This window comes from Phaseolus vulgaris, chromosome 7 (genome assembly GCF_051622355.1).
Source record: "Phaseolus vulgaris cultivar YP4 chromosome 7, ASM5162235v1, whole genome shotgun sequence".
Taxonomy (NCBI): Eukaryota; Viridiplantae; Streptophyta; class Magnoliopsida; order Fabales; family Fabaceae; genus Phaseolus; species Phaseolus vulgaris.
In genome coordinates, this window is record NC_143504.1 from 41,274,467 (window position 1) to 41,293,875 (window position 19,409).

At 32.5% G+C, this 19,409-nt stretch overlaps 1 protein-coding gene across 12 annotated transcripts in view; it reads right to left on the reverse strand.

Annotated features, from left to right (window-relative positions):
• LOC137828466 (ubiquitin C-terminal hydrolase 13) overlaps positions 1 to 19,055 on the reverse strand; it is a 33,086-nt gene extending 14,031 nt beyond the window's left edge. The window contains exons 1-22 of one of the 12 annotated variants that reach the window (XM_068635063.2): positions 18,865 to 19,055; positions 18,604 to 18,652; positions 17,650 to 17,782; positions 17,395 to 17,552; positions 16,488 to 16,753; positions 16,168 to 16,386; positions 15,962 to 16,070; positions 15,759 to 15,874; positions 14,692 to 14,790; positions 12,295 to 12,404; positions 10,468 to 10,542; positions 9,700 to 9,778; positions 9,433 to 9,579; positions 9,268 to 9,348; positions 9,034 to 9,153; positions 7,836 to 7,958; positions 3,606 to 3,683; positions 3,417 to 3,505; positions 3,232 to 3,340; positions 3,071 to 3,139; positions 2,814 to 2,924; positions 88 to 143 (exon numbers count right to left, since the gene is read on the reverse strand). In XM_068635063.2, coding sequence (XP_068491164.2) covers positions 88 to 143; positions 2,814 to 2,924; positions 3,071 to 3,139; positions 3,232 to 3,340; positions 3,417 to 3,505; positions 3,606 to 3,683; positions 7,836 to 7,958; positions 9,034 to 9,153; positions 9,268 to 9,348; positions 9,433 to 9,579; positions 9,700 to 9,778; positions 10,468 to 10,542; positions 12,295 to 12,404; positions 14,692 to 14,790; positions 15,759 to 15,874; positions 15,962 to 16,070; positions 16,168 to 16,386; positions 16,488 to 16,753; positions 17,395 to 17,552; positions 17,650 to 17,782; positions 18,604 to 18,652; positions 18,865 to 18,885 — 2,417 coding nt within the window. In that variant the 5' untranslated portion in view covers positions 18,886 to 19,055. Of the gene's footprint in view, positions 1 to 87; positions 144 to 2,813; positions 2,925 to 3,070; positions 3,140 to 3,231; positions 3,341 to 3,416; positions 3,506 to 3,605; positions 3,684 to 7,835; positions 7,959 to 9,033; positions 9,154 to 9,267; positions 9,349 to 9,432; positions 9,580 to 9,699; positions 9,779 to 10,467; positions 10,543 to 12,294; positions 12,405 to 12,501; positions 13,089 to 14,691; positions 14,791 to 15,758; positions 15,875 to 15,961; positions 16,071 to 16,167; positions 16,387 to 16,487; positions 16,754 to 17,394; positions 17,553 to 17,649; positions 17,783 to 18,603; positions 18,653 to 18,864 lie in introns of those variants that run through there. The other 11 variants (XM_090304531.1, XM_090304537.1, XR_016523092.1 and 8 more) reach the window with 11 other exon arrangements.
• Between the last annotated feature and the right edge of the window lie 354 nt (positions 19,056 to 19,409).

The following is a 19,409-nucleotide window of genomic DNA, read 5'->3' on the forward strand; positions in this document are numbered from 1 at the left end:
TTTGTGCAAACAACTTTTTAACTGGCACTTGAAACTCAAAATATTAATTAAGATACAAAATTAATTGTATGTACAAAAGAAACTTACAACTCAAGACTGAATTCATCCTCTTTGGGTTTCTCTAAAAATCGGAAGCGTACAACCTGAAAATCAATGAACGTAGTATAATGAAAAGGAGTTGAAACAATGTGCCACGGAAAACTAGTCTCCAAGACCAAAAATTATTTTTGCAATATTATTTCTATTTCTCCAAGAATTTCTTTTAAGAAATCCTATAAGCAGGTAGCTTTCGTTTCACTTAAAGAAATATGCAGCAGACAATTAATCTAACCATGTGCAATAAAACATCACACATTCAACATCAAGATTACATAGAACAATAAAGTCAAGTCAACCAATCTGTTCTGAACAATTATCAGAGATCTCCAAAATAAGCCAATATATGATAGTGGACAATTCAAATACCACCATGTGGAAAAATTCTATAAGGAAATTAGTAACCAGAGTCTGTCAAATGCATGTATTGAATTATGAGGAATGCAAACTTTCAAAATTATACTTGCTAACATCAGCAGCGTATTTATCGCCAGCCACCACAGCGTGGCGCTAGCTATTGTGTGTCCTTTAACCTGACTAACCCAATAGATTTAAAAACAAAAACGAAATTGGGGTATTTCTTCTTCCACCTCTATAGTTTCTTCTTTTCCCGCCTTCATATTATACAAAATGATTAAGATACCCTTGTCATAATATATTTGGATATATTTCAGATTATGTAACTCAACATTCAAATTAGGTCAACCGGAACAATATTCCAGGCTACGTAATCTAGGATTAGGATTACGAGATTCCGGATTACAAGAATATATTTTGGATAATTATAGATTGTGTTATCCAAAACTAAGATTACATTCCAAAATATAGTTTTGAATTGATTATGAGGTGTTACGATAGGAACACATTGGTAATTTCTTATATAATGTGAGTGAGAAGAATTTATGGGAATGTTGGAGAAAAAACCCAAAATAAATAGAAAAAAGAACTAAGCTAACCTTCGCGAAACAGCCAAAATATAAGGTTCTCACTTTTATTCTTTTTTCTATTACCTCATTAGTTAGTTGGTTCTGCTCTTATTCTTCCATTCCCTTTTTTGTCCTTTTTTTTGGTTCTTTTCTACTCAATACTCCTCTATAAAACCCCTCAACATCTATAAGAAAGGCAGTTCAACTTGGTTGGATTTTGCTTTGAGTTTATTTTAATTTAAATTTCTCAACTTACTATTATTATTAATTGCATGATTGTTTTCATTATTTATGCATTGTAATTATAGATCTGCATTTTTTATTTATCTGTGTGTATATATTGTATTTTTTTTTTTTTTGCTATGCTTCCTCCATAACCGGTAATGACTTCAATATATCTCGAAAAGGATTAAATACAAGTCAAACTAAAAAAAACAAAGTAAAGGGAAAAAGAACCTGAAATTTTTTTTACGTATACATCATACCTAACTATAATACTACTACAAAAAGTTAGTTAACAGATCCACTAACTACCTAACTAATATACCACACTAATTGAATTATCTACAATAAAATCAAGCTTCAACCATGAGTTAAATTTAACTTAAGCATCATACGCTAAAATCAACATTTTTAAAGAAGTTAAATGAGACAATTTCTATAAAATTTTGAAGTCCATAACTTGATTTATTTATGGGAAAAGTTTAATCATTTTACCTTGTTATTTTCTTTTCCTACATGTGTTTGTTGAAAATTTTATCCAAACAGTGCAAACACATTCAGCCACATTCTAGTTTTCAAAAAAAGAAGTTTCATATTTTAGTTTCAAATTACTGACAAATGTGCCCGTTTAAAGAAAGGTGACTAAAATAGAAATGGTAAATATGCTTTGGCTAATACTAAATAGTAATGATAGAGGAGCTTATTCCTGCACTGCATTTCGCTGATTCAAAACATCAAGATTTTTTTAAGCTGCACATAAAAAGACCATGACTAGAACAGCACAGCCCATTGTACTAGATATGCAACGATGGAAGAGGAAGGGGAAAGTAGAAGATAGCAGCCATGTATACCGTAGATTTTTCCTTGCTTTTTCTATATTTTTACCTCCTTCAGTGTTGCTTAGTTTTACAAAATTGGCTTAAAATTTTTAATATGAAATAAACTTTTGTCATCAAAGCAAGGATGCAGGCTAACTAGGATACTTTTACTCTAAGAATCAAGTATGTTGTTGAGTATTGCAGTAAATGCTGTCAGATGGCATTGCTTAGCATCTAATTGTAAATGGTAACTATTGGTTAACTGACTGCCAGACTGGCAGTACTGAGTTATAACTACATCCACATCGTATTCTGTTGTTGGGCTCGGACCTCTCTCTATATACTATTGTACCCTAACTGAGATAGAAATCTAACAAAAAATCAGTCTAGGTGTGTCTTCTCCCACACTCCAATTTTAACATTTTCTATTCGATTCTAGAATCAGAAGAAATGTATGCACATTTAGTTTTATCAATATGATTATTCATTACTATCCTTTGTGCTTTCAAATACCCGACCAATGTTTCAATCAGGAGATTCAATCAAAAACTTGATCAACAGGTGAATTTTCAAGCTATCCGTGCAAATGTAAAGATTTCAACTGAAAAAATGGATGAAGGTCACAGCATTATACTAAACAAGCATATTTTTTGCAGTATATCAGCACTTAGAAGACCAAATATCTAAAATTGAGGATCCAAAATTTCAGAATTTATAAAAAAGTTATAATTTTTATTTTAAAATTTCAAACCTGACGGTTATGCACATATTCCAAGAATGAATAAACAGTGGGACAGCGAAGCTGCTCGCCACTTCCATCTTTGGGAAATTTCTGATAGCAAATAATATCACCATCCTCAAGCTGTCAAAAACACAAGGAAGTAGAAGTTGCAATCAAGTACCCAATACAACACAATTTAGGATGGAGATGATTGTTTGTAATAAACCACCAAAGCATATATTTAAAAATCACAGTAAAAAATCTACAGTTAATCACATAATTTATACCTGATGGTCAATGAAAGCTATATTCTTGTCAACATATTCACACATGACACGAGGTTCAAATTTAATTTCCTGGATGAGAACAAAATAACGAAATCATACTTACTCTGCCTTTAGATTGCAATAATGAGAGATAATGATACATGAGATGCAGATAAGCTAACCTCAAATAGTTCAATTTCTTCATCAATAGCAAATCCTGCCATTTGATTTAGCCTTGACCGTATATCCAAGGGCTTCCCATAACCTTTGACATAAAGACTCCCAACATACCTGAGAAAACAAAAGAAAAGGCATTAGAGTAACTAAATGTAGCTTCACTCCAAAAGGTAATAGCAAGAGCAAGTACCACAGCTTTTCCTGAGACGGATCATAAACTTTAAAGAATAGCAACAAATCTTCGTTTGTCTTCACAGTAGGAGGACAAAACCCAAAACCCTAATTCATTGTGCAGCAAATAAATAACAAATCCATGTCAATTAAAAGTCACTACCAGACCATCAAGAACTACGGTGAAAATTAAAAGAAACAACAGTACCGCCTTTGCTTCGAATTCCAGATATAAATTCAGCTCTGCATTATTTCCCTTCATGAAAATTTCTCTCAACTCTCCAACCTAAAAGTGATCAACAAAATATCATTCTAGAGATAGCAGTTCAAACATTGAAACTTCACTCCTACTCTCAATCTCACCTATTTTGGTTTTATTTTAGGTTAGCGTGTAACAAAAAAGTAAACAATCGATGTTTGCCTAAAGCAGCAGTATACACTTCTTAGTTCAAATACTTTTTTGAAAATTGATAGCCAAAATTCACAGGGAGCACCACTAATCTGTCAGAGTAAATAGGATACTGTAATTCAAAATCTTCCTCCATAAAAATATACTTGGGAACATATGAAAATAAGGGAATATCAAGAAATTTATTTCTTTTCATTTTGTGTTCGTGAACAGTGGACTTGAAATAAGAATAACAGGATACAGTATTATTGTTGAAATATGGGTGTAGATATTGTACATTTATTATACAATAAATATAAATTGAATGGATAACAAAAATAGATTTGTTTGTAAGAAATCCCTAAATTTAAAGGATTAGGATTAAGAATTTATTTGGAAGATTTGCTCCAGATTTTGAGTCTCTATGTCTAGAGATTTATTTCCTTTATTTCTGGAAAATTATTTCCTTTATTTCAGGAGATTTATTTTCTTTACTTAAGGAGATTTATTTCCTTTATTAGTTAGGATTTTGTTTTCCCTTTAACAACCAATGTATTGTATATTTTTGAGATCAAGAAAAGTAATTCCATAATTATTGTTTACTGACTACACCTTTTTTTCCACATGGTATTAGAGCTCTAGGGTTTTCCTGGAGCCTTGGTTTCTCTTTTACCACTTACGGTGGCCTTCATTGTCATTTTATCATCAAGAGGGTGCAGCCTTAATTGCTGCAATTTCATTGTAACGGTCTTCATTGCTGTTTTTTCTTTTATATAAAATCACCATTAGACAACCAATTGCTGATTTGCATCTCCATGATGTCTGAACCAAAATGAACAAAGGGAGGATTGAATATTGAAGAGATAAAAAGACTGGAAGACCTACTGGCAACACTTCAGAAACCTTCTTAATTGTATTCTCTTGCTTTCTCGGGTAATGTTTCCTGTATGAGTGTCTCATAGTGCAAACTCTTGGATACTGGATTCGGGAGCTACAGATCATATGACATACTCGCCTCAACTCTTCCATTCTTATACCTCATCTCCAAGCAATAGAAAATTATTCTTGCCAATGCCTCTTTAGCCAAGGTTGCAAGATATGGAGATATATATTTATCTCCAAACTTATTCTTAAAAATGTTCTACATGTCCCAAAACTTTCAACAAGTCTCATCTGCATCAAAAAACTAACATATGGCTTGAATTGCTTTGCAATGTTTTCACCATCTTTGTGTGTTTTATAGGAGCACAACTCGGGGCAGTGGATTGGACTTGCTAAGGAAAGAATTGGACTTTACTACCTATAACCATTTCAAAAACCCCATTTATTTGAATATCTAGATACCTCAAGCATGCATTCTAAGGCTTGTGAATTAGCTAAGCACACTTGTGTATCTTTTCCCATTAGCAATAATAGAAGCTCAACCTTTCCAATTAATCCATATTGATATATGAGGACCGTCTATTGTACCTAATATCTCCAAGGTGCTTTGGTTTGTAGATCGATTGACGATTGCACTAAGGTTACTTGGCTCTATTTGCTTAAACAAAAACCACTGTTATTCCCATTTTTCATTCAATGATTCAAAATCAATTTGGGGTCAACATATTTAGGTCAAACAATGCTAGGGATTATTTCAACAAAGATGTGTCTGTTTATTTTCAATCAATTAAGAAATGGATTTTAAGCCTAACTCAATCTTATAAAATCGGCTTATAAGGTGAGGTTTGCACCCAATTTATACTATCGGATGTCCTTATCTCTAGTTGATGTGGGATCTTCGACACACCCCCTCATGCCGAGACTTGCCAACTCGTGTGTGGGACTATATATTATGGTTCGGCCCATAGCGGCCCGATAGCGGGTACGCCGAGACTTACCAACTCGTGTGTAGGACTATATATTATGGGTGCACAACTTTTGTACATATCCACAACCAAAATAGAGACAAACTTGATCCGGGATGTTAGATGAGTCTTTCTCAGTTATTCAGCAACTCAAAAAGGTAACAAGTGTTATAGCCCTTCATCTTAAATATTGTATATCTACATTCATGTCACCTTTATTAAAACTAAATTTTTTTTATCCATTGCTGGCTCCCAAGAACTTCTTTCAGAAGGTTGTGATGACCACCTTGAACCCTTTATTTTGTCATATACTCCAACTACAGCCTCCAAAAATGAACCTACAACTAAACAAATTAATTATGGGGCAAAATTGGAAATTGAAACTGATAATATGCTATTGAATTGCAACTAGAAAATAAAGGAATAGTTAAAGCTTCAACCCGAAGAGTTTGTACCTATAGTTTTCCAAGATTCAGCAATGTTATACAAGAAGCAAGTGCGTTCCAAAAATGTGGCAAGTCCATAAATTCAATCCAAGTTTTGAACCTAAAACTTCAAAGAGTTACCAGAAATTGAGAACCTTCTCAACTCTCCAAATGACCTTGATTTGCCAATAGCTATCGGAAAAGGCACTAGAAACTGCACAAAATAACCTCTATCCTCTAACAAATTATGTTTCTTTGGAGAGATTATCAGCTAACCATAAAAGCTTTATTGTTAGTTTAAATTTTGTTGTTGTCCCTAATACTGTTAAAGAAAGAATGGAGACATGCCATGATAATGGAGAAGGATGCATTGCAAAAGAATATTGTTGATTGCAGATGGATATTCACTTTTGGGTTTATTGAAAGGTACAAAGCAAGGTTGTTTGCAAAGGGATACACTCAAGCTTATAGAATAGACTACAAGGAGACTTTTGCACCAATTGCTAATATGAATATTGTAAGGATCCTTTTATGCTTAGTTGCCCACTTTGATTGGAAACTTCTACAATATGATGTTAAAAATGTCATTCTCCATGGAGACCTAGAAGAAGAAATCCAACATCAAAATTTCACCTGGGTTTGAAGGAGACCAAAAAATAAAGTGTGCAGATAGCAGACTGTGAAAGACTCTATGGATTGAAATAGTTCCCTATAGGTTGGTTTGAAAGAATGACAAAAGTTATGAAGGAATTTGGCTACAAACAAATTCAAAGAGATCACACTTTCTTCACTAAACATTCATTGGAAAAAAGGGTGGGGTATCGTACTTCTAGGTTATATTGATGATATTATAATGATTGGAAATGATGAAAAAGAGAATGAAGAATTGAAACAGAGACTAGTCCAAGAATTTGAACTAAAAGAGCTAGGAAGATTAAAGTATTTTTCAGGTATTGAAGTAGCCTACTCTAACCTGGAACTTTCATATCTTAGCAAAAATATATAACTGATTTTCTGGCAGAAATTGGGAAATTGGGTGCAGACCAGTGTCAACTCCAATGGATCCCAATCACAAGTTATGTAAGGCTGAAGAGGAATCAGCAGTAAAACAAAAGTGGTTGGAAAATTAATATATTTGACTCACACATGGCCATCATTGGTCATTCGATGAGCGTCATCAGTTAGTTTATGCATGAATCGGTGTAATCTCATCTTCAAGCAGCTTATACAATCCTATATTACTTAAAGGGTAGCCCTAGAAAGGGAATATTGTTCAAAAGCAATGGAAGACTAACTCTTGAAACCTACAATAATGCAAATTATGTAGGTTCTCTTGTTGATAGAAGATCAACAACTAGATATTGTACTTTCCAAGGTGGCAACGTAGGGACGTGAAGTCGCAAAAGACAAAATCTGGATTTATCACGAGATTTATTTCCTTTTATTAGGATTTTGTTTTTCCTTTAAATACCATTGTACTATATCTTTTTCAGCTCAAGAAAAGTAATTCCATAATTATTGCTTAGTGTCTACACTTTTTTTTCACCATTATGGTTCAGACAGGACAGCCTATTTAGGAGAATCAAGAAATAAAAATTTAAAAATAAAAACACATATGATTAAGGTTAATATATAATATAATATAACATGACATAATATAATATAATATAATAGAACATAACATAAAATAACGTAACATAATATAATATAATATAATATAGACACAAATAATTATACAATTTAGGGACACAAGATCGGAATTTGGGTGAAGAACTAACCAACTGAGTTTCGTCATTAGATGTCATTGGTCTATTTAGCCGGAATGTATGATTTTGCCGCTTTGCCCATAACCAAAATCGTTGGCATGGGACAGGTATATTAAACTCTCTAGCAACTTCTTCCTGATAAAGACTTCATCATCAGAAATATAAGAAGAAATTTAAGAATCAAGTTCTGTTTCAGCAGATATCAAACGAATTACAGTTCAGCATGGAGTACACAGCCGGTAAAATAAAAATGATTATTTAAGCAGTACTGAATTATTGCAAACCAACCCTTTCACTCATTCAACTTCAAATGGAAATCCTATTGGACCTCATTTTCCCACCTAACTCCAACCTTAGTTCAATAACTTTTGCCAGGTTCGACTGGTTCCTTACTCGTACTTAACTTCAACTGATGGTGGCTGGGTAACAGGATTCAATTGGGTCTGATTATTAGGTTTTGATCTGGGCGGGTGCTTTCTGGTTTGTTTTTACTGCAACTGTGTTTCAGTGATTTTGTTGTATCTGGGAGGATGAATTTTTTTTTCTTGAAAATTCAGAATTTTAATGAAGACACAACAAGGAAAGTATACCAACAAGGATTGGGTATTCTTTTAGAGTATAAAAAAAGCAGATGAGAGTGGCAATAGGTAAGAACGCAGCAGGGCTGCCAAATACCTCTACAAGACAATACATAACAGATGACAATCACTTCATGGGCAAAACCCAAGTAATAAACCAAAAACTAAATCTTATATGCAAGAAAATATTCAGGGGCACAGAAAACCCCATTTGTATATGGTCAAACAACTGCCACTGTAGGTCTCAAAACAACCGGTAAGGTAGCTGTCACCAAGATACCAATGATCTAAAAGAAACAAATCCATGAAAAATAAATATACAACGAGCATAAGAGAAACCCTACTGCAGAGCTCAGCAAGAGAAAAGAAGAAAATGACATAAAGGAAGCAGAAATTTCATACTTCCATGGCCAAACAATGACAAACTTGATGAAGAAATGATTCTCCACTTCAGTAATTTATATCTTACAATTTTTTTCATATGATTCACATAACTGAAAGATGAAACATTTTCCAACTGAAAATAATTTGAAAGGAAAAAATTCTTGCAAAAATGAAATAGAGGGAGCATTGATGGCCAGACATGAATAATTCTTATCTGCAAATAAAATGATAAAAATAATAGTTCATACCTTAACCAACATAAATGGCATTTGTTTTTTAATGCGAAAACTCCATACTTTATCATGATCAACTAGATCAAAGAATATATCATTTCCAATCTGTTTACGCATATCTTCCTCACGTGCAACCTAGATCCAATAAATAGTATCATTGAACAAGTTCTTAGGACCCATGAAACCAGAGAAAGTATAGAAAGATAGGACAAACTGAACTTAGAAGGGAGGGAAAGCTAGAGTTGTAACCTTTATGATGGTGTACAAGTGAGCCTCTGCCTTTTCCTTCCTCTTCTTCTCTTTTTCTTCTTGTTCTTTCTTTAATCTTGCCTGAAATGTAATTTGAAAGTGAAAAAAAGTTTGCATCAGAAATATAACAAAAATAATATGACATCAATGAGTCAAACATCTTACTCTTAGGTGTTGGGCAATGTCCTTCTCATCCACATTACAAATTATCTTATCCTTGTCACTGTCACGAATATAAACAAGCATATATGCATTTGAATACTTTGTAAATTTGAAGGGAGAGTTGTTGAACCCAGGGTTGGTATGAGGTAACTATGGAAAAGAAGAGAAATAACAAAAAATAATTGTGACATACAATCTTAAAACAAAATGACAAAATCAGTATCCAAGAATGTATGATAAAAGGACCAAGGAAATACTATTAAGTATTACCTCTTCTTCACCACCATACTGTTCTTCTATGGCCCTCTTTGAATCTTCTCGTGTTACTCGTTCATCATCAAATTTAAACCTGAAACAAGAAAGTTGCTAGTGCTTATAAAAAAAAGAAATCAGTAATATACAATGAAAAATGAAGATAAGGGAATGAAAACCAGCATAAAATGTTAAGCATGAAAATATAATGGGGGTAAACTCTCATCTCATGCTAGCTATACCTAGTGTGATTCGAACTTTATATCAGCAAAGAATGAGCATGGTACAAAACAATACTAATAAACAATGGACAAAGGAAAACTAAAAAAAGTTAGCAATTCTTATGGATCCAACAAATCATCTTCAGGATCATCCATTAGCTCTAAAACACACAACAACTAGGAAAAAAACCTCCTTTTTGTTCCCACACAAATCCTTAAACACTGAAATTGGAAGAAAGTGAAAAAGTAACTCTTTTGTGATTATTAGTTAAAACTTAAAATATAAAAGTATAAGTTGAAAGAAATAGATGAAATATATTTCTGAGATAATTTACAAATGTGATTACCGTCTCAATTTATAGACGGTTTACAACCTAATTAAGGAAATAAATAATAGGTAATGAAAGCAAGAAATAATGGGTAATTAAAGCTGTACAAATCAAATCAAATCACTAACAAATCTGTCCTAATAAATAGAGAATGAAATCTGCACTTAATTACAGAATAATTCTTCTGATTATGCAACAGCATATTTTCTCAAAGCAAACAGACCTCAAATACTCACCACTGATTTGATAGAGTTGGCCTAATATAAGCATAATAATGTCCACCATGAACCCCACCACTGTGAACCAAAACACTGAAAACAAAATGGTGATGCAAACAAGATCCGTAAGTATATGATCAACCAAATGAAAAATCATAATTAATATAGATATAGGGCAGTGCCATCAATCTAAATTCTAAATCCATAATTAATTTTGTTATCAATTTTTATCATAAAATAAATAATTCATTAAGATGAACAGAAAAAATTGCAAAGAATTGAGGACAAATAGTCATCCATAACAAAAAAGATGTATACATACAAAATAAAGAGAACAAACAAATTAAAAGAACCTATAATCCTTGAGATCAATCTCTCCTTAGAAGGGCCATGTATTTAGCACAAAGCAAATCATCGTTATACCACATTTTGACAAATATAATCCAATTTTGATCTTCATGAGATAGACAAATGAATTCCAATTAGTTCATGACTATCTTACCTTGTATAGGAACACTGTGCTCTGACAATGAATTATATTTTCTTACCATATTGATGACTGCATCCATCACATATATAGCCAGCAGTTAACCTCAATCTAATCACTTAAACCTCAAATTACTGTAAATGGATTCCAGAAGAAAATAACTGAATATCCTAAAATTTAACATGCATAATATTGTAACAATACACGCTTGTTAGTCTACAAGTAGCTTGACTTAACATGGCCTGCCAAATGTATAACCATTTACAAGTTAACATTTTAAACTCTATACAGCTTCCTACCTCAAAATTTGGTCAGTTTCAGGAAATTCTACTGGGATCAAGCAGCATCTAAACATACTTAACCTCTTAACTCATTATGTTGTGGACCCAACAATTGCCTACCAATTTATTTACTACAACTACAACATCAAATAAATATAGAAAAGTCATGCCAACTACAAATATATAGTATTGTATTGAATAGTAACTGTACAGCTACAGTATAGAATATTCCACTATATTAAAGACTACTAGTGAACAGTGTGATACTCTAACACTGGATTCTCATAAAGAAAAAGAAATGAGAAAACCTCAGTCTATAGATGTAGTGCTGTGTCCTTTAATTCAAATTTCCTACCTTCTCTAAGACTCTTAAAGTGAAACTGTAGCTAAATGCAGACTGTTAAGTATTTTGAAACATAAGTCACCACTCTGCTACATGGCTAATTCCTAATTACTTGATTTATTATGAATTTATGACTATATGGCAAATAAGGTCAGTGAAAAGATATGGGATTTAGGGTGTGTTTGAGTAAATAGCTTAAGTAAGTGCTTACTGAATAAATTCTTCCCATAAAAACACTTTCAAAAGTTGTTTTCATAATTGAAGAGAAAATAGAGTTAAAATGTTATCGCATAAGTTATTTTGAACATCATCAGCTATTTTCTTAAGTTGTCCTGGACTTGCACAATTGTTATTTCATGAGATAAGCCCTGTCAATAAGTTCTTTCAAATTCACCCATAGCGATTTTGATTTTCACTTTCCCGGTATGGGAGTGGCTAAAATTCAAACATCATTGAGTGTAAAATAGGTGCACTTCACTTTGAAGCTTCCACATTTTTACCATACCAATTAAATTGAAGTGATTTTCATTCCAAATTCTGCACCTTGCAATTTTCCACCATTCAGAGACAAGTGTAGCCTTACTACCTTAGTTTCACAGTGCAGTATATCATACAATTCCAAAAGGACCAAAAGAGCCATTAAATAGAAAAAAGTCAACGCTGAAGTACATGGAACATTTCATTGAACAGAACCTCAGCTAATTATAAAATTGAGGATGTGGAAATACCAATACCTGTGAAGTGTATAAAGGTTGCGAATGTTTCTATTTGCTTTCGGAGACAGATACTTGCCATTGTCCCTATCAAGATCTAGTTGCAGGGGGAACTCATAGTAGTCATTGATCTGTTGGAAATCAAGTTGATGGTCACTCTTAAAGATGCTTTAGAATAAAAATTAACAATTTATAAATGAACATCAAGGGCAAAAATTAACAATTTACAAATGAACATCAACATCCAAGACGAGAAATAACATATTTTCCTTCAAGTAGATGATACTTAATTGGTAATTACATCATCATAGTATGTACTGAACAGAGGTAACCCAAAAGAATATTGTTGACTAAGTGGGTAAGAAAAAACATCCTATCCTACTACTCTTACCTAACCCAGCTCTCCCACCGAACAGATAATTTATAAACTAATGGGCAGGATGGGATAAGGTGACTAAAGTTTATCCTAGCTTTGGCTCACCAAACAATATATTGAAATAGGATAGATAGCTTATTCTATTCTATCCCCTTGTCCTCACCAACAAAATCTTCATGATGGGCAAAGGAAGGAGAATTGAATTTTAACCTTTTTCATAAGATGGCAAGAGGGGAATTAAAAAGAATATGATTAAGGAGTAGCAAAAACACGATGGGGAAAACCTTCCTTCCTGGAGAGACCCTTTGAAGAAGAAATGAAGATTCTTTGAACTATGAAAACGTAAAAGGCTCTCTGGCCAGAGGATTTACATATAGTTTTTCTACCTAAGCTAGGACATCATTGATGCTTCTTTTCGGATTAAATTTAAAACTGAAATAGAGAAATAGTTGTTCGGATGGATAGAAATAAGGAAAAAATGGGGAAAAATCTTTTGTTTATTTAGACGAGTCAAAGAGAGGGTAAAATAATAAATAATGAAATATACTCTTACTAATTAAAAAATTATAATCTAAAAATTATATTTTTATTCCATTAATTTCTTTACATACAACTAATTAGTATTTTTATTTTTAAATTGCATAAAATTGATTTATCTTTTTAAGAAAATAAAATGAAAAAGTGAAAAGAGAAATAAACTTTCTTGTGGAGCTGTAAAAATAAACTTTCCTCCTTCCAAGTTATCCTCTGAAACAAATGTTGGGAATTTAATATTTCCATCTTGTCCATTTCCGTCCTTCCTATTCCCACTAAATAAACAAGGTGATAGATCCTTTTAATTGTTTTATGAATTCCAAAAATTTAAAATTTGGGTTAACATTAACTCTACTTTTATCTCTTGGATCCCCATAAAACATAGACCTGTTAGAGATAAAAAAAAATATCATAGAGTCGTCAATTTTGTCACTTATTTGCATATAATATGTGAGGTGTTAGTAACTTTCTATTACATCTAAGATATGGAATTTTTGTTTGCATGTGGATTGAACTTTTATGTTAAGTGATCAACCAGGTTACGACACCCGTGAAGTGGTTGATGATATGATGTAAAGATACAATACATATTTGATACCAGAAAATATTTATTCATTCAAAAAATAAATAGGATTCTTTAAATGTAAGATACATAAATATATACATATATATGTATAAAAATTAGAACAATGACAAACAAAACCTTATGCTACTTAAGTGCGAACAAACATTACACAATAAAAAAGCCAGCTAAGAAAATACTTCTTTCTTAGACATGATAAAAGCAAAATAAAAATTATAAACCCTTATCATCATAAATTAGTTCCTATTGTATACAAATATTAAGAGTCTCGAGGCTTAATTAAGTTATTATCAAAAAAATCGTTTTGTTGAGTGGTCAAAATACTTTTTGTTCTTGTCTGAGAACCCGGTGGCTTAATTTTGTTATGATGTGGTCATTAATTCTGTCTTCTCGTCTCCAACTTGCCGATCAACTTGCATCTTTCCTCTCCAATCTCCTCCAATTTGCTGATCAACTCACTTTTTGAGAGGGAAGAAGCGACTTGAAGGAGATTGGAGAGGAGGAAAGAAGCGAGATTATCGATGAGTTGGAGACGAGAAGATAGAAGTAGTCATGCCATCCCATCCCTGAATAAAAAAAAAAATATTTGAGCACTAAATAGAACAAAAAATATTTAATAGGAACTCAATTAAAAATATCCAAATTTCTGAGGTACTTAAAAAGTAAGTAAGCCTGTAAGTATCAATATAATTCCTTTTCTTGAGATCATCCATAAAGAGAGGGACAATGTCTTTGTGTTTCTATATAACACATGCTCCTATGTCTCCTACGAAGCTATGACAGGTAAAAATTACATTGAAACATACAAATATATCAAAAAAATGGAAAGAATTCAATCTGATTCTATTCAATGCTGACAAGTACATTGAAACATACAAATATACAAAATAGGAAAGAATTAAATATGAATCTATTTATTGCTGACCTTTACCATGGTGTCGCGCATAAAATCATATTCAAACCGTTTTAGTTGCAGCTGAAGAACAGGTGGAAGATCAACGAACAAAACACCCTTCCTAGCCTCCTGGGTGATTGATCGTAACAATAATGAAGAAAAATACCAAAATCAACAATATTAAAGAAATAGTTTTACAACAAAGCACCACAAAGAAAAACGAAGTCCGCAGGCTCCTATCATTATGCCATCATGAAAAGCTTAGATGTACAGAGTATCACTTCTCTTAAATGGTGTATCCGTGTCGGACACACGTATCGGTGTCGACACTCGTACGACACTCGTAGGATACTTATCGGTGAAGTGTTCAATTCAAAAAGTATTTTTTGGATTTTTGAAAATTCTAGCATGGTTCTATAACACAATTTTAAAAGGTATAAATACAATAATTTTCTAAAAACTCAAATTTATTGTATAAATTTTTATTATGATTATAAAAATAAGGAATAAATTATTTTAAAACAATCATGAAAAATATCTTCCTGCTCCCAAAAGAATTTAAAACATACTTTTGCACATAAATATTTATTTTCAATTTATATAATTCAAAATTATATAATATATAGATTTGTGTCCTCATGTCCTACATTTTAGAGATTATACGTATCTCCATATCTGTATCCGTGTCGTGTCAGTGTCCATATTTGTGCTACATAGCTTGTTTATTTTATTTTGTTTTATTTTTAAATTATAAAATTAGAATAAAAATAAAGAATTTATTCATCAATACAAAAATTTATTTGTATCCTTATCTAATATTATCCATGGCCTTTTTTATTTATTTAATATATTAAAGAATCCCATAAGTTTCTTTCAAAATGAAAACTTTTTACTTGCATTCCCTTGTTAACAAAACCAATATATTTTATATTTCTGGAAATCAAAACTTGAAGAAAATAAAGGAAAAAAATAAACAAAATAGAGTGAGGCTCATAAAAAAAAGAAGTATCAACAATCAAGTTCTAAACCAAAAAAAAGGTAAAAAATTCAGTTTGACAACAAAAATAAAATAAAAAACACTTGGAATTAGATTTTACCTGTAAACCATGCCACTCAGCATGATACTTGTTATCACCTTCAAGCTGTTCTACTTCAATATATTTGTCAAAGGAATCGTATACATTCTGACATCCTTTAACATCAAGCTGAAGATCTGTGATAAAAAAAAATTATAATTTCATTCCATAAGATATAAGAACATGGATTTATGAAATAAACAGCAAGCTCATAAGTTGCATACCATAGAATGATTCTTCTCTCATTGATTTGTAATCGACATTGATGCAATCAATATAGTTCATGTGGTGACCTTCAAACAGCTGCTGTATGGTGCCTTCGACAACAGTTCCCTGATCCAGAAGCAAATCTGAATACAATTACCACCTTAACAAGAGAAATACAAATTCAAACATTGCTGTAAGTTGTTGCCAAGAAAAAATATTGTACCTTCATTTTGCTTTCTAACTTTTCACAAAGAACTCTATTAAGTTCTTGGACATCATGCTGCAAGAATGAATCATGTGTATCCCATCCAAATGACTTGGTTAACTCTTTTGTAGCTACACTAGTGTCATTATGCTGCAACTTGTAGAATAAACTCTGCAATGCTAGAGGAATGCTCCTTGATGGAATGTCATTCTCAGTTGTAGGCATGTGGTACAAAGCCTGTTAGTAATAATAATAGTTCATGTAAGATGCTTAGTTTTGTATAAATAAACAATGTCTACTTTTGTATAAATAAACAATAGCTTCCACAGTTTACTAACCTTTCTAAAATAAGGAATGTGAAACAGTGTCTGAAGAAGTGAATTCATGTAACAAGTAGCTCCTTGGTTTTTCAGTCCAACATAACCAGTTTCCTTTTTTGAGTCATGTGACCAGTAATCAAGAACCTTACGAATAGCAACATCAGCTTCAACTATGCATGTATCATTAACACAATAACCTCGACTAGGATCGTATAATTCAGCAAGAGGCATGAAATTAGTGAAACCCCAGTCACTCTCACGAGCATTGAATAGATGCTGTGATTCTGTCATATACAAAGAAATAAAAATCAATCCTTTTTTTCAATAAAAGAGAAATACATCACAGAGGAGATAAGGTATCACTCAAAAACAAAGATAATAAAATAGCTTAGAAAACAACCAATCAAACTGCCATCAGACAAGCAAACTACATTAAAGAAACAAGCAGAACATCAATAACTAAGGATAAGCATGCGGAGAGACTATAGGGGAAGGACATTATAACTGAGAACAGATTGGACTCAATTCAACACGGAAAGCATGCTCAAGGGAAGAAGATAGCTCAAGTTTTTAAAGGGACCATTGTAGCTGTATGTCTAGCCAGTGTGAAGTTTGCAAGATTGCACATTTGTGAGTTACCTAACATCAGTACTCTAGTTTCAAACTATATAATAATATGATAATATCAATTATTAATTGATATTATGACTAATAAACTTCAAAATGATTAATAACATAAGAACTGAACACTTGAACACACAGGTATAAAATCTAGTTTGTAATAACCATGGAATATCATTCAAATTCCTAGTAGTAAAAAACTCAATTTATATCCAATCAGAATTTGGGTCTTAATTCCTCATTTTCTGTATCCACATAATAAAGAGGATACATTTTTGTGAGACACCTGTCACAGAGAAACTACCTTTTCTGAAAGAGTATTGAGTATTGAATTGATTAACAACAGTCAAACAAAACTGGGCAAATCTACTCCATCCAGTAGCCAACATCATTGAATCTGCAACATCTAGATATAGTGATAAATGATCAACACTATTCCCCTTTGGAAATAAAAGTATCTTCCTGCTCATTGCAAATAATGTCAGTCAGCACCACCATTCAAAACTTGCGAAATTAACTAGCATTGGCAACAAAAGAACACAGGAAAAAATCCACTCACCATCTATGACCCCCAACATTGAAAATTTCAGAATATACTTTCTTATCAAGCCTTGAAAAATTCTTAATAGTCCATGTGAACCTCCCAGATAACAGACTATCCACAGTTAGTGCATCAACAGAACTCGAGCTTTCTGTTTTGAACAATTAAAGAAAAACAAAAAAATTGATCAGCCATGCCAACATTAAAATTATTAAATCCTTATTGATTTATTTCCATAAAATTCCCTGAATATCTGAAGGTCAGCAATCAACGAGAACGAAAGAATATTGACACTAATTGCTCACTTCACCAATCAAACAGGTCAGTACAATGCAGAGGAAAAAACTTTCAGAACTAGTTACCCACTTCCGCGATCAAGCAGATCCAGACACAAACAAAATGGTGGAAAAAATCTGGAAAGTTTACGAAATTACCCACCTCCCAATCAATCAAGACCACAACATGAACGACAAAAAATCAAGAATCTCCGATTACACATTACCTCAATCAAACACTCCATGCAATGCAATGCAGAGGAGGGATTCTTAAAAGTCGGGACTCACTTCCCAAGTTAAAGAGAACAAGTAGCACTAGGCCTAGGTGGAGCTTCATTCCAAACCCAATAACAAAGCAATTTTTAAACTTCCTAACAACATGCAAGCCTCAACAACAGAAATACTGCAAGAACGGAATCATTGCTTACAAAAAAAATTAAAAAGTATATACCAAATTACAACATTGTTTCCTAATTCTTCAGCAATTAGAATAAATATCTAAATATCAGTCAAACGCAGCCCTCTTCTCACACTATAAACCTTTCAATCCGCAAACTACAATTCACATTTGCAGAATTAAAAAAGAAAATCCAATAGCGATAACAAGTTCCCCTTCATTCAACAGTCCACGCACACTTGCGGTGAACACATTATCATTATCAACAACAACATAAACAGCGTCGTCATTTCTTTATACCTTCCATCTCGGGAGCATCTGAAGGAGGATCCGGCATCACCTCGTCCTGCTGCAGCACCACATCACCACAACAACAGCAACGACGTCAGAATCATCCGCCAATAATAAAAACAAAATTATAGCACTAACTAAGCAAAAGAACAATCCAAAACAAAAAACCGCCAATCAAGTTCAATTGAGAAGAAAAAAAAATCGTATCGGTGATTGTCATTAAATTCGTATTGGCCGTATAAAGAAAAGCAAGCGAGTGTTGATTATCACGTCTAGTGGCAGAGGCGGCATTGGTGTGGTGTGGTGTGGCGGTTACAATTGAATGAACAGCGAGAACAGAGTGGACACTGAAAAACCAAAACCCCAACTGAACAATAGGGGAGAGTGACGCGAACAGTTATAAATATAGAGAGAGAAAGGATATGATATGAAGAAGCAAATGACGTATATTTTATTGATACAAAGGACTTGTCACTTGCGTTAGTCAAGTCTTTATCAGTACCATGATTGTGATATGAAGGATAATTTGGGAATTCTAAACTACATGCACATACTAATACTAATATAACAAACACCCCATGTGTACTGCCTATAACAAGACTTTCCTTATCACTTTCAAAATATTTTTTATGTTAATTTTTAATTTAAATTTTATATATTTTAGTGATTTATAAATATAAAATTGTTAAGTTTATAAATGTTTGAATACGTATCAATGTCATAATTAAAAAAACATAAAATTGGTAGCATTTAAATAAAAAATTATGTTATACTTTTCTATTTGATAAAACTTTTTTATATGTTGAAGAATTGTC